General features: G+C 42.2%; 1 protein-coding gene across 1 annotated transcript in view; it reads right to left on the reverse strand.

Moving 5' to 3' along the window:
- drp2 (dystrophin related protein 2) overlaps positions 1-15,796 on the reverse strand; it is a 75,716-nt gene extending 59,920 nt beyond the window's left edge. The window contains exons 1-2 of the mRNA XM_030104912.1: positions 15,592-15,796; positions 11,193-11,367 (exon numbers count right to left, since the gene is read on the reverse strand). Of these exons, the coding sequence (XP_029960772.1) occupies positions 11,193-11,239 (47 nt within the window). The 5' untranslated portion in view covers positions 11,240-11,367; positions 15,592-15,796. The remainder of the gene's footprint in view (positions 1-11,192; positions 11,368-15,591) is intronic.
- Between the last annotated feature and the right edge of the window lie 497 nt (positions 15,797-16,293).

The following is a 16,293-nucleotide window of genomic DNA, read 5'->3' on the forward strand; positions in this document are numbered from 1 at the left end:
ATGCGCTCTACGAATACTCCAGATAATGGGAAGCCCACCAAGCACCTGATCACCTGAGGAGGCTCCCGTCCCTCATGAGAAATGAGCCTTTTAAAGACGCAAAAATTGATGCGTCCCTCGTGGGGAAGTTGCTGCGTGTGCTGGTCTTTCAAATCGAAGCAAAGCATAATACCGCATTTTGAGCTTTAATATCAATAAATCATGCGGCATGTTCGCAGTAAAATGTTTCCTGCCTTCCCCGTCTCCTCTCTCTCCCTCTTTCCGTCTCCTTTTTTTGATTTCGTGCACTGCAGGGGTAGTGTGTGTCATGTGTGATATATTCAGGGGAATCCTCGTGTGGAGGAGGAGTTTTACTGATGCTTTGCCTGAAGCATTTCTTCCAACCAACGTCTCACACGGATTTGTGAGAAACATAGTTTGGTGAGTGACAGGAGCGGACCAGCCAGCAGGGTCGTTTCACGCGACTAGAAACACGGTAAACGTTTGAATACGAGCGTCAGCCGACAGCCACGGGGGAAACGGCTCTGCAACACAGTCTCTCACAGCAGCACAAGTCAACTTTGTTTGCTCGTAACTCAGAATGACACCACAAACTCAGGGCCCAGCAACAAACTAACACTCAACACATTTATTAGAGTCAACTCTTAAACTTCTGCACTGGCAGGGAGAACGTGCAAACTCAACACATGCAAATACCATAGACCCACAATTCAACTTGTTTTGAGACTGTGAGGTCTGAAGTGGCTGAAATGTAAGTTTTGAAGAGAGTGGGCCTACATTAAGCACCACATTTGGTACACTATATACATTGTGCTTTATGCAAATGAAAAAAAATAAATAAATAAAAAGCATGAACGTAAAGAAAAGGAGAAGAGCATGCACAGACACATAAAAAGAAGAAAACCTTTTCTTTCACTGTTTTATGTTGTGCAACAGGAGATGTAAAAGGGGTTCTGGGCAGTTGTGGCACTTCAATATAATAAAAGAGGACAAAGAATATATATGAGAGAGCACAAGTGAAATGGCCAGACAATCCCATACCTCCACTAAAACCAGAGCGCTTTATATTCAGCATCTGCATACAGACTGTGCAGTGATGTATTGTTCAGGTTTGTTATGTGCGTGTTTGTGTATAGCTTCAGCGCAGATGTTTTCCATCAGACACATTATTCGGTTTTATTGAGCATGAGGGTGTTTGTGTTGGTTCACGGAGATATGGATCTGCATGCTTATCACTGTTTTTGTGCGCCGGACTGTGTGGAATCGTGGTATCATTTCCCCTGATGTTCATCTATTAGATTTTGCTATAAAAGACACCAAACGGGCTGAAAAGCGCAGAGAACAAAGACTCCCCTTCTTCGGATGTGTCCAGTGAGTGAACCCATCCTTTGTGGGTTCGGCTGCATTGCCAGAATAAATATCACTGCTGTTCTCCCACATTATTATGCCTCGTAGAGCGAGGAGAACAAGACGCTGATAGAAGCACGACGTCGCCAAGATATTTTATGAAGTCAAAAATCACGTCATTGTAATATCTCAGCATTTTTTTTTTTTTTTTTTTTAACTTGAACTGTTTATCTATCAAAAATAAATGTTTGCAGCCTTGGAGGGGTTGGTGGTGGTGGTGGTGGTGGTGGTGGTGGGGCGATACGGAAGGACAATGCTGATCAATGTCTGGCCATTGATCATACTGACTCACTAAAGCACAGAGTGATCAATGAGTTTTGTAGTCAGTCAGCTGAATCCGGCTGTAATAAATAACGTGTCCACCCCCCCAACACTTTTGTAAGCTGGAGTGTCCTATCAAACAAAGCTGAGTATGAAAAACATTTTTCCTTTGCAGACATTCAAGCCCAAACTTCCATATAAGTCCAAATAAAAAAACAATTAGCGCCATTAGTCATGCTATCATTGTTGTTCCGGCTCTTTATAATGATTACATTCCTATTATTTAGATGAGAGCAGCTGTCGAGCTCTAATTTAACCAGGCAAGATGTCAACATTTCTTTGAGTATTTTTCTTTTAATGAACACTTTCACATTTCCCTTTACCTCTGTGTATTAATCAGCACTTACTGTTCGCTGTTTGTCTGCTCTGTGGTGTTGAAACGATGTTCTATGTTTATTTTCAATTTGCATTATTTCGTTAATTACATGCATAACACATATTTCTGTTTGTGTCCTAACCTTCAGTCTTGAGACTCTGCAATATGTATATGTGGCTTTTAACTAACACAATGCCTCATGGGAACCTTTTACTGGTGTCATCACGCTGCTGCAGACACCAAAATGTAGCAAAAGATATATTTGATTATAAATAATTAACATCATTTCAAACTATGTAATAAAACTATGTATTCATCATATTTCAAATATACAAAGGCAGATGGTTAATATGAATAATGTTGCTGCTGAGTGTGACAGAAATGCCCCACACTTCCCAGTTTTCTCAACACGCAGCAATCAGAAGTAAAGACCGTTACAGCTGTGAGGGGAAGGAAAATCTCCGGAAATGGGGCTCAACTGAATCCTCATTCATCTCAGTGCTCAACACAATCTGACACGAACAAAGGAAGAAAAATTAGACTGTACAGTGAAACTCATTTGGCTTTTCATTGACCAGAAAGAAAGATAAATGAAAATCTAAATTAATGCATGTCACGAGTACACTTCTTTTCATCCATAGAAACCTTATATATGAACAGATTTTTTTAAAAGGAAAAAGAAAGAAAAAAAAAAAACACCCTGTACAGCAACACAAGTCCGAACAGTTGCTGCAGACACCGACCGCACATGAAAAGGTGAAATGAACATCCAGGCTCACATGGCATTTGTAGTATGAACGAACACAGGTTGCATTAAAAATGCATTCACGGTTGCTTTTGATCTTTGATCTTTCTCCAATAAAACCTGGAAAGAGCACCTTTGAGTCAGAGAAGGCGTCTCTGCTTTATGGATTCAGCAGTCAAGTTGTCACACCTTTACAACGGGGGTCAATAAGTCACATTTTTAAACACCGCTGCAGCCCTGAGATCCTTCAGTGTGTAACCTTGAGCAAAACATCTGCTCCTTCGGACGTCAGGTGGTGTTGTGTTGTGTGTAATCGCACATGTGCGACGGCGAGAAGCATCGGCTGAATCATATTGTAAAACAAAGAGAATCTGATGAGGTTAAATGCTGAAAATAAAAGAGAAAAGACGAAGAAAAAAATGGACGACTGGCAATAATGTTCAGTTTCCCAGTTTCTCTGGTTATTATGGTTTCTTTGTCATGTGCTGATCTAATTTGAAGAATCTCAGAGCAGACAAAATCCTGTGACGGGCTCGGGGTCCCTCTGCAGAGGGTGGACATGTTGTTTGTGATCAGACCTACCATTCAAGACCAGGCTCATTAGGTCAATCTGAGACTTTGGACGAGAAATCTGGATATTTTTTGTGCGTCATTATTCATCCTGTCTCGAGTGTATCCCGCTGTGCTCCTCATGTCAGCCTTAAACCTCAACAACCTTAACTTGCATGAAGGGGCTGTGGAGGATGGACAGTGGAATGATAAAGCAACCTTGTTCTGACAGGTATTGCGATGGATGTACCATTTAATTTTTTTAGTTTACCTGTAGCCCTCCAACATCAACATCACAGCGTGCCCTTTGGAGGCAAAAACATCTTTGTGCTGCCAGGAAGCGCTCACACTGATGCTTAAATGAAATTTCAAATGATATGTAAACATTCCTGACGTCTGAAATGGGCCAAAACCCTGAATTCACAACCGTATTGCTAAAAAGCAACAGTGCTAATCGGTACACCACCCTGCATTCCCAGTTAAACACACTAAACACACTAAACCAGGACCCACATATATACCAGGGGTTACAGAAAGAATGGAGCACAGATCAATGTCAAAACAATACAAATACTCATAAGAAATACTAACGTTAGATCAAGAGAGGAGAAATGTAAAAAAAAAAAAAATGATTTAGAAAAACCTGCACCATAATAAAGAGAGCAGCCAAAGGCAGGTGCATTGCTTCAGGCACCGAATGAACAAAAGGACACATGGAGGACGGGTTAGCCGTGTTTACAATGAGCAAGTTCTCTTTATTGTTTCAGATGTTTAATAATATTTAAGATTTCACTAAAATGCATTTAAAGTCGCAGATGACTAATATACAAAAGTTAGTCTTCGGATGTTTGTGAATCAGGATGTTCAATATGTTGTGGTTGTGTTGCAATTTACTACAAAGAGGAAAACATGCCTTACTGCAACTCTAGCTTTAATTCTGGACATAGTTTACCTCAAATGAACTATTTTATGCTTGACCGCTTCAAAGCTGAAGTAGGAACGTTAACTACATGATTGGCATTTTGTTTAATATCTTATAAGAAATAAGGAAAATGACACAAAACAGCAATAAAAAAAAAATACGTTTTTCATTGGTTGCTCATTCTTCCATCATGTAAAAACTCAACACACTACTATGATCCAGCATTATGTTATTACAGATTGGGAGCCTTGCCCCCCCGTCACCCCCCCTGCAGGTCTTGGTGTGCAGCGCTGCATGTGACCACGTCTAATCTACAAATCTGTCTCAAATCCTCAAGCTCTCATTGTTCACCAGCTCTGACACTCCTTCGGGAATTTGATTTTCTCCATATAAACCTTTCTACATGCCTGGGTACAGTGTTCACGCAAAACTGAATTTATTTCTTTTTAATTTATTTATTTATTTATTTTTGTCATGCTAGTCAAACACTGGAGCAGTCCAAAAAGTCCAACATTGTCTTTAATCTGTGCAAACCACGTCTGATTTGTTCTGCACCAGATGACTGGTAAGAAGGCACGGTTCAGTGCTCTCCTCACTTTAGTTCAGGCTCTACACACACACACACACACACACACACACACACACACACTCCCTGCAGTTTCTTTTATCGGTGTATCAAAGTTTGTTTTCTCAGGCCTGCCACCAGATTATATGTCTTTAAAGGGTTTAACTACCACCCAGGGGTTTAGTGGTTAGCTCTCTTGCCTCACAATGAAAATATCATAGTTCAAGTCCAGTTTGGGGCCAGTTCATGAATGATTTGAACGTTTTTCCTTGTGCATGTGTGTAGATATCCTTTCATAGTCCAAAAACATGCATTTGAGATTAACTAGTCGTCCTGAACTGTCCATGTATGTGTTTCTCTCTTTGCTCTCTCAGCTTCCAGCCTCCTGCAACCACAACATGGAGAACACAGGGACACGATTTAACAAGTATTAATGGCCCTTTCTCATAAAAACAAAGAAAACACATCGCATGTGACCTGGATTAATTAAAAAAATAAAAAAAAATCAAGAAACTGATTAAGACATTTACAAAGCTTCCAAAAACATCCAAAGTCAGAATGAAAACTCTGACAAATGGCGTACATTTGCAATATTTGGCCTTGCTTCAGACCTCATCCATCAGTATTACAGAGTAATACTGTGTGACTGAGCAAATAAATAAAAAGCATCTTGGAAGAATGCTGCCCTTTTCTTCCCTCAGAAATAAAACCACTGAATCTCGAAACGATCCTGAGGCGGCAGTGAAAGCAAAACTCATTCTTTCGAGCAACTGAATGATTGATGGCCGAGTCCTTCGAAAACAGTCCCGAAACGCACCTGCAGCCGCGACGCCGGCACCCTGCAAATGAGTTACACTTTCACCCCTGACCTTGAACAGTACAATCATCATTAGCATGTAATTGGAGCTCAATGAGTCCTGCAGGCAGGAGCGTGCGACTCTCCTGAGGGCGGCGGAGGAAAAAGTGGGACACAGAACAACCAAAGGGGCTTTTGCAGGATGATCGGAGACTCTGTTTAAGGTGTGAGTAACCATATGAAAATATAGAACAGAGAAACTACATCAGTACATTAGTTAAGGAAGAGTAAAAAAAAAAAACCAAAAATGAAAATTGGAGAAGAATGAAAGAGACCTTGAATGAAAAAGGTTCAGAGGGTGAATAGAGACACAGCATTGTGGTAATGACAAAAAAAACACAGACACAAAAACAGACTCAGAGGTCTTCCTCTGCCCTCAGACAGACGCTGAGCGTGGGCGGTTGGCTCTCTGCAGTTATCTGAGCCATGCGGCAAATAAATTCATAGCATGCCACCGAGCTACCCACACCAGCCCCTGTGGGCATTCCCTGCAGTGCAAAACAGCGGGCACGTCACTATGAGGCACAGCCGGAAAAATCAACAATGCCTCATAGTGTTACCGGTGATCGGCTACAGAACATTAAAAAAGAAAAAAAAAAAAATCTGTTGAAAGGGAAGATAACTCATACATGACTAAGAGGCATTCTGTGAAAACACTAAACTAGGTGAAACTAGTGATGATTCAGCAACAGGCTGTTTTTTTTTGTTTTGTTTTTGCTTCGTCGCAAAAGTACACAACTGCGAGGAGAGGATGCAGCACAGCTGGTCGTAATCCGACGCCAACACAAACATCCATTACAGGAGACGAGACTGAGGGTTCTGTTAAGTTTGCTTATAGAATTGCTTGAATGCAGAGCAAGCTATTTGACCATCTGGCGTGTATTTCTGATGGAGTACGGAGGCATAGCGGCTCTTTAAGGCCGCGCCTGCACTAAACGCTCACATCAGTGTGTTAAAACGCTCGCAAAATATAACGTTAGCTCGCTGACATTTACCAGGTGCGATGTTTAATGTGTCCTCCGAAGTTCGCTCATTGCTATTCAGATGTTTACTAATTTGCACGAAACATTAAACACTACAGTAGCTGACAGGAATCTCATTAGCTTAGCAGGTTTTAGCTCATAAACTCAACTAATGGACAAAGTGACATTCTGACCTGATGATGGTGCAAAAAGAAAATTTAGAGGGTCCTGAAAGTTCATTGCGGGAGGATGAACGAGGGGATTGATGTAACATTACCGAACATAAAGATGGTTTGTCTTGGTTCAGGTCATTTTTATGACACTGACGTCTGAATAAATGTACGATTGCGAAAGAAATTCCAGCGTATCGTGATGGACAGCTGATGAGCGAAGTGTTCCAATCAGATTTATTTTTCTCCAATCATGCCTCAGTATGTCGTTATGTTTATATTATTACTGACACAGACGCTGCACTTTATGGTCTTGATTCTCAGTACGTGAAAAACAGCTGCAGCTGTTTAGGATTCTGCAAATGAAAGTCATTTGCTGAACTGTAGGGTCGTAGCAGCAGTAGTAATAGTATGACAGGATGACCCCCCACAGAGAGCTTGAGCCACACTGTGACACCTTGAAATCCCTCAGGTTTTAATGGCTGGTAGGATCCATAATCAATCATATAAAAAAGCAGAACAAAAATGCGGTTGGTGTTTACTTATATATAGACTAAAGTTTATTTTGTAATTTCAATGTATTTCTGATATACTTACAACAAACAGAATTGTAAAAATAGGTGTTCCATTAGAATGATTAATATAATCACCTTCAAGATTTCTGAGAATTCATATTTGTAAAAGTCATCGGCATGAGCCCCAAACCTCTGCTGCTGTTAACGTCTTCTAACGTCTTCTTCACAGTTAGAAGAGACGCTTCAACCAGATGCAACAGGTATGTGGCAGGAGGTAAATATGATGAGCAAAGAAATCTTAGATTATTACTCAACCACAAAGCAACACATTCTCTGACAAAACAATAGCTGCACTTCGAAAATAGCAAAAAAAAAATTCTGTGAATCTACCCACATGCTCATTCCATATTTTCTTGCACAATAGCTACAGATGGCGGAATAGCCTCAGCAATATGCTTGTGGTGATAAATGTCTCTTTCACTCACACACACACACACACATACATATATATATATGCATGATCATTCAGCTGTGATTATGACAGACAAAGGATGTGCTGATGTGGCCCACTTGTTTGGAGCTATTATCTCAGTTCTCCTATAAAACAACTTGACATAGCACAAAGCACACAGCAATACGAACAGCATGTCTACATTTTTAGCCACTGGCATAAAAGCAGTGTTTTGCAGTTGGTAACACATGCTACGCAGCTGGTGTTTGAGAGTGAAGTGGCTTACAGAGGAATGAGTTTGCCAACTTCCAATGCGAGATGCCAAAAAAGTGATCAAACCCCTAACCTTCTGTTATCGGCGCCGAGTCCAATTAGCCGAGCGACACTGTGTCAAGCTGATAAATTCTCTGTGCCACTGCCATCTGTAAATGTTTAGAGGATGCATTATGATTCGATATTTGCTCCTTATCTTAATTCCTTGACTTATCTGGGTTTTCCCAGAAACGCGGGCGCGTTTGGAAAAGTTTGCGGCGTGACTCTGAGGATGACGCCGTCGATCAGTTCACCACTTCGGTTCACACTCCAGTAACTGTCAGAGGGATGGATTGGCAGGAATGTTGTGAAAACATTTATCTCCAAGCAGACCGAGCCGCCACTTTCCACACAAAACCAACATTTTCTATCAGCGTGAACAGTTTTTTGCATTCCATGTTAATTACTAATCTCACTGACTCTATTGTTGGGTGACAGCCACTGCAAAGTGGCACATGACCATCAGATTGAATTGTTTGTAACACTGTTTCGCAAGCGATCAAGATAGCAACATTAGTAATCAGATTACAGGTTAGAGTCGTTTTCTTAGTTGCACTACAAGATTTTTTCAACATGTAATTTCTGCAAACGCCTCAGGTGAAAGCAGGAAAAAAAAACTGCTTCTAATTGTTTGAAACCTCTCAGGTCTGCACGTTCTAATGCATGTTATGATCCACAAAGTAGGAGCATAAATTATGAATAAAGTAGTACATCTACATCCATATCTACATCTATATCTATACTCGTTAGTCGTGACAATTTGAGAGGAAATTTTCTGTTTTCCTCTTTTTCTTTCACCTATCCTTTGCTTCAACCAGGATTAAAAGTGTATTATAAGTTACTGATATGCATATGATTAAAAAAAGAAAGACACCGTTGAGTTATTCTCTCCAGTTCATTGTCACAGTGCAACCTTTTGATACGCTTTAATTTTTTAACGTTGTCTTCATAATTACCTTTAACAGTCGAATCGAAGCATACGACCGGGGCATCCCTGCTATACAAACCCAGACCGTCGGTTTGACTTTCTGTATGCACAAGTCAATTCTTTCATTTTTAAAATCAAATATAAACAGCAGAACCTGAACCACCGTGACACTGTGACAATTTCCACTTCAATTCTTTCAGCAGCTTCTTTCTCGGCGTCTCGATATTAAGAAAAACAAAGCAAAAAGGTGCAATTGTTCTCCTATTAGCAGAAGGATTAGTGAATATCTGTGGCTGCACAGGCTGTGAAGCGAGGTATCGCAAACACTTCAACTGCGTATTATATTTATGCTGAAATGAAGTGCAACAAGTTACTTTCTTCATTTCACTCTGCAAAGGGTGAATTTTCAAGGTAAAGAGTTAAAAATTCTTTTCCTGAGTAACGCTGGCTACCACACTAAATTAAAATCACGGTTCAAGTTATGCCTGCTCGCTATCAAAACTTATCTCATTGTGAGCCTGAAGCCCGGGGCGCAGCGGAAAAGTCCTAGTCTTCTTTAGAAATTAGTCCTAAAGCATGATGGGAGAAGTTAGAACTACTTTCAGTAGGCGGTGAAAGATAATGCGAGACAGTTTAAAGGATCGAGCGAAGCTGCCACGACTTTCATTGGAACAAAGCCTCAAACGCCTGTCAATCAATGCCAGACAGGCCATTAAAAAGCCGGTTGTCTGCACTTGTCCAGCCACTGGCATTAATTGTAGTCCGACGTTTCCCCTGGACAGCACTCTCCCTCAAGGTTAGACAGCTTTTCGCTGGAGCTCTTCTTCATCCATTCGTTTATTCTTGCGTTCTTCAATTCTTCCTGCCCTTCCCACTCCCCTGCAACCCGTCTCTCCTGCGTGATGATTTAATACCGGCTGTCGGTCCTCCGTCTCTCCCTCCCTCCGTCAGCATCCTCCTGTGTTCCTCTCCTCCTCTCTCAGTCTGACGGAGTCAGAGTGCAGCCACTGCAGGCCATCCATAGTGATCTCATTACACAGGACTGCAGGGGAAACTGTCTTACCCAATTTAACAACTATCCTTCCTTAACCTCCCCGTCCCATTTCCTAGATATATCAGGGTCAAGTAAGCAATTAAAGGGCCAATTGTCTAAACAGGATGCCGGTTGAATTGAAAAAGCAGAAATAATGCGGCAAGCCCGGCCGGTTTCCAATTAAGCATCAAAGAATAACACAAACCAGCTTCAATTGTTTTGAACTAGCAAATCTCTCGAGTGTAACTTGTGCAATGGCAGTATTAACCCGTATTATATCAATAATTAATAAGCTTACTGGAAGCAGCGCTGAAATATGCAATATTGTGTGACGGCGCGTTGTGAGACAACACTTTCTTTCTAGGTGGCAGAACACTGTAAAGGCAGCAAGACCAATCATCGAGAGGAAAATGGAAAACAAAGAGCATAATAGATAATATTAATGCCACACATCAGTAGCTTCTCCTCTCGAGTGTGACTGAGTGGACGCAGCTTTTTCCACGGCTGTAGCCACAAAAAGCTAAAGTGCCAGAGAAGTTAATTGCTTCTCGTACTGAATTTTGATTTAAAATGCATTTTGGTGCGCTGTGAAAATTAAAGCTCCCTAAAAGGTGCATCATCATTGTTAAGCTGAAAGACGTTATTTGATGCACTACTTCACTACACACACCTACTGTAGGTGTGTAAACTGCAACTTATATACTGTTGTATATAACGTCTGTATAACGTCTGTTGTAAGTGTCTGATTGTGGGTTTCAATTTTGATCTACATAACAAAATTGTCTTTGTTTTTCTTTGTTTCTTTTTGAGCCTTCTCCACAAAACTACTTGGGCTAATAAACATTCATTAAGCTGAGTGAATCTCAGCCCACCGGCGATGACTTTAGACGGCGGTGGAAAACTGCAAACCTGGTTAGAGGCATCGATGGGGAAATCGCTGGTTCCCTAACAGAGTTACTCAAAGAAATTAGCATATTTATGTCTTTTGAGAAAGAAAACTTGTCAGTTTAGAAACGCAATCAACAGTTTTGTTACCATACAGCAGCAACAGATGGTGGCTCCGTCACCTGAAACACAACCACCCCAACAGACAGTTCAACCGCCCGTCTTCAGTCAGTGTCGTTGGTGAAGTCCTCTTACCGGATGTTGTGGGACTTGCGCTTGATCTCGTTCCAGCAGAGGTTCATGTCTGCCGTTTGGTGCGGGCCGCCTCCCCTCAGTCTCCTGCACTCGGTCCCCTCCTCCTGGCCCTCACCGTCCACCGTGGACTGGCACGGCACACAGTGGCATCCCGGCCACGAGGGCCGCCCCGCAGCTGACGGCACAGAGGAAACAGAAAGGAATGGTTCCAGTCAGTATGACAGCGTTACAGGCTGCGAGCGTCGTCTTCTCAGCCAGTCAGGGTATAGGACTGAAATTTCTGGCTTTGACAAATCTTGAAGAGAAGTGTTAAAAAAAAGAGCCAGCAGTAGATATCAGTGAAAACTCTGAATCCCAGCCGACGACAGCGAGGGCTGCTGTAGGTGTTTCGGCTTTTTTTTTTGGTTTCACATAGATCTAACTGAGCAGTATAACCTTCATTCCTTCAACATTATCAAAATCAGATAGTACAATCTTTTTATTCCCATTCTGTGCAAATAACAGCGACCAAAAGATCTTGGTGTTCCAGTGTTGTGTCTTCCTGTTCATACATAATAACTGAGTGACAGGATCTCTTTCAGACCGAAGATCTTGTGCATGTTCAGGCCGTGCAGAGAAAAGCAGCTCACCCTGTGTGATTTCAATGAAGTCAGTCTGTGAGCCCAGCAAGGACACCGATTCGCAAAGCTCCAGAAAGGAAATGAAATAAAAAAATAGAAATCAGTGGTGACTTTCAAGTAAAATCTACTGGGTTAAGCTGTTGTCAGTGTTTGGAAAGCAAGCCTTCAAAATCCTCGAGAGTGATGCTTCCAAGCTGAACAGCACATAATACCTTGGCCTAACCAATTTAATGCTATTTTGGATCATTGGAACCGATAATTCCCATGACATCAGAAAATCCTCCCCAGGCAGGCACCTTTCAAGATGAAAAACTCATTAATTCCTGTAATGGAAAATTATTAATGAAGCTTAGAACTTTTATGGACTCATGAGGGTAGATCCTTCAAATCGTTTTGCAGAAAGCCGATAATCAATCATTCGCACGCGGTCTACATCAAACAAAGCCGATTGCTATTGCTGTAAGAATGACAACATGATGTTCATGCTTCCCTGGTGTGTCGCATGATCAGTCTTCATCGTCTCTCCTTGTGAAAAAACGAACATATGAGTTCTTCAATTTAAGGTTGCAGGTTCAATTTCACATGCTGAAGAGCCCTTGGGAAAGGCACTGAAGCCCAAATTGCTCCCAGTGGATGGATTGAGCGCCTTGCACGGCAGCTGCCTCTGTGTGTGTGAATGGGTGAATGTGACTAACAGCGTTTAGCACTTCGGGGACTGCTCAGCAGTGGAAAAAGTGAAACTCAGTTACCATATCAGTGGTTGATCCCTTCAGTAAATCTGGATTATATCCAACAAAAATAAATGAAAATGTACGTGAATGTTTCGAAATATTAAGAAAACGCCGCACTCACGCACAAAGCAACAGTGGATTTAACAAATCGAAGGCAGGTTTGTTATCCCCGTTGAGGGCATCAGAGAGAAAACTTGAATCATGAGACAGCAGCAGTTTTATCCCATTATTCCGTTCCATTAAACTCAAGAAAACAAACGCAGACAAAAAGCCTCTCTATTCACAGACTTTTAGAGTGAGAGGGCATCTGAGGCGAGACATGAAGAGGTGCAATCCCCCTGATGGAGCTCGGGGGGGGTAGAAATCAAGGAGACGGTAACACACGCATACACACACACACAAACACACACACACAAACACACACTGTATTCACTACTAGCATTCAGGGCAGGAGAAGCTTTTCCAGGTTCGGAGGTCAAGACAAATCTTGTGTTTGGTGGCTGAGCTGTCTGAGGCTTTCAGTCTGTTGTGTTCATTTCATGACCTTTACCTTTGCAGCAGCTGGGCCTCCCAGCTAACACCCTCAGCCTTATAGCATCCACACACACACACACACAGCTGTAGATGTTTCTGGACTTGGTGGAGAGGATCTTATCAGATTGTTTAGAAACGGGTCGATCTTAATCTTCCCTGCAGGAGAATCAAACCTTTCACCCACACAGCAGCAGTCCGCTGTCCATCCACTGCAACACACACATGAAGCACTGCTCTCACTGCTCACTCCGATATCCTGTTATCAAAACAAACCCTCCATCGCTCACAGTTAACAGTGAACTCAGCCTGCACAGATCACTGCCACGGCTCCTTTTAAGATTTAACTGCATAAACTCTCCTAACTGTAGGTTCTCAGCTCTTTCATGCATTGGGTCATGCAGACTTTTATTTTTATTATTTATTTTCGACAGCCACTTTTGGCTAATCCTTTGCATCTCTTTTCAGCGTCATGTTTCCTGTTTTTGTGTTTTCTCAGACAGAGACTACCATTATGTGCACCTGTGCCTCTCTGTCTGTGTCTCCCCTGTGTCTTCTCCGGTCCGTCTCATACTAATTTCTGCTGTGAGTCACCAGTTTATCTTGGTTCTAGTTTATTTCAGCATTTATCTTCAGCAGCTCAGCAGTTTAATGAGCCTCATCTCGTTCTGTTTTTCTCACTTTTGTTCTTTTGGATGGCTGACTTATCTTCCCCCTGTTTGATCAGAAATCTGTTTTCAGCAAAGTTAGAGTCGTGCATTGCAGTTCTACGCGAAAACCAATCCACATTGTCAAGTTCATGTCGGTCCATAGAAAGAAAAGTAGCATTTTCCCTCACTTTATTACTTTATTACACAAAATGAATTTCTGCGTCACTGCTTTTTTTTTTTTGTGTGTGTTCAGGTTGTTTAATAATTTTGACTCATCCCAATCACTGATCTTTTGTGAGTACTTTTCACACCAGATCAGATGTTTTGTCTGAAACTAACTATTAACTAGAAGGAGGAAACTTTGGGTACAATGTCAACATTTGAAGGAGTTGAGTCCCGAGTGAGATAGAGGGAAAAACCTTTCATCTGTTCATCCACCACCCCATTCTCACTCTCCTCTCCAGCTCGTTCTCTCCTTTCTTCTCTGCCTTTCTTCCATGTCGTGTTGGTGAAGGTGAGCCGCTGAATGAATCAGCGCTCCCCAGCAACATCCCGCTCCCTTCCTGTTAGCAATCAGAAATCACGTGTGGCTCGGCGTACCGTTCATCTGAGCACTGATACCTTGACAAATAACAAAGCAGACAGTTTTATAGTCTGCAGACACATTTCATTCACTCTGCGGTGGTGTTTGTGAATAAAAGTTTAATGTAAATGAGGCAACAGACGCCACACATGGCACAATGAAATTTAAGAGGCGAACGGAGGCATGATTGTTTGTTTGCTTTGCGGAGCCGCCTCTTGAAGGAGTGAAATGGAGTTGAACAATGACAACCATCAACCACACCACTGAAAACATCAAGAGAATACCCCGAGGGTGAAAGATGGCTCAGAGAGAGGTTTGTTTCTCAAGTGAAGTGGGGACTGAGTGACAGGCAGTCTCGGGCACTGCGTATCTCCTCCGAATCTCCAGCTTCCTCTGTCTTTATCTGCTAATAGGTTTTCCATAGAAAGGCACTGTACGAATTCATAAAGCTTGCTTAAATATTTTAAGGAAGAAGATCTTTTCTCTGTCTCGACGGGCCACCACAACAGCCGCCACAAAGGGGAGAAGACGTCCACACAGATCATGTCATGCAAATGTATGTATTAAAGCCGTCTCGTAGGCGCAGCTCTGCAACACGCAAGCACGTATCAGCCCACAGTGCGAGACATGAGTTGGTTCTGTCTCTCGCTTTAAACTTCAAAAACATGAGTCAAGCTTTAAACATGCATTATTTACTGCCTTGATTGGATGTGGCGTTGCTCAGTCAAGCGCGGGCACTGTGTGTTTTTCGAAGATGCTGGAAAAACCAGCAGAGGTTTCACTGACATGCCACAAAGTGACAGAGACAATATTCATCTCGCTGCATTGGGTACGACTCTCACCTCCGTATTTTCCAAATGAAATTATGACTTAACACCCTGGCAATTGTTCAATTACGTGAGCAGCTGAGGCAGCACGTCTCGCTTCTTGTCCTCTTTGTTTTTTTTTTTTTTTACTTTCCTGACCACTCAAACCAGTGAAATCTGGAATTACGTGTTTGAGACAATATGTGTATTTGATGTCAGTGGAGCTGAAATTGATAAGAGATAGCGCACAAAGCTTTGTAAGATTTCACAGCAAAAAGAGAAAATGCAGTTCACCAGCACTGACAAAGCATCAGAGGATCAAAGCCACTGCTACATGATGCCTACATGTTGATACTAATCTGAAGAAATCCAGACAGTAGCTCAGATATCACAGAGAAGCGGTGGAATAGCCAGGATTCATTCTCATTACGGGAACTCTGCAGATAAATGCAGTTCTTTCCCCTTGTGCAATGCCTACCTTAATGGGACGGACTTGCTGTGCTGCTACGTCTCCAGTCTCACACTCACGTTGTTAAAGTTGCCACTAAGGGTAACTGAGTGTTGACATTATTCACCCTGTCAGTCGGTTGGCTTTGCAGAGAATGCAGCAATAGGTTGGGCATGCAGAGGAGGAATAAAGTCAGACGCAGGGAGAAGGACAGAGGTGGGGAGTCGGGGAGGGGATTGATGCAGAGGGACGGGTGACCTAATAAGCAGAGACTTCGCTCAGAGTCAAAGACCTCTCTGTCTTTGTACATTCCTGATGACACCTACATAACCCCTCCACATTTACAACAACAAGTGGAGGAAAAGGCCATCTGCCTGCTGCCCTTCCACCTACACACACTCTCTCACCGACGAACAAGACCTGCACTAATGACCGTGGGGACAATCACAGAGGAATACAATAAAATGAATGATATTCCGTCAGTGGGGACTATAGAGCTTTCACACAGCTCACACAATTAGTAATTAATAAAGAGAGTAAAGGTCAAAGCCACAGTGCAAACAATGTAAGCCAGGCTGAATAACTGCAATAAAGGTTTATAGCAGGGCTACTCAACCCTGGTCCTCGTGGGCCGCAATCCAGCATGTTTTAGATGTTTCCCTCTTCCAACACAGCTGATTCAAATGATCAGGATCGTTATCAGCCTGATCATTTGAATCAGCTGTGTTGGAA

This window comes from Salarias fasciatus, chromosome 2 (genome assembly GCF_902148845.1).
Source record: "Salarias fasciatus chromosome 2, fSalaFa1.1, whole genome shotgun sequence".
Taxonomy (NCBI): Eukaryota; Metazoa; Chordata; class Actinopteri; order Blenniiformes; family Blenniidae; genus Salarias; species Salarias fasciatus.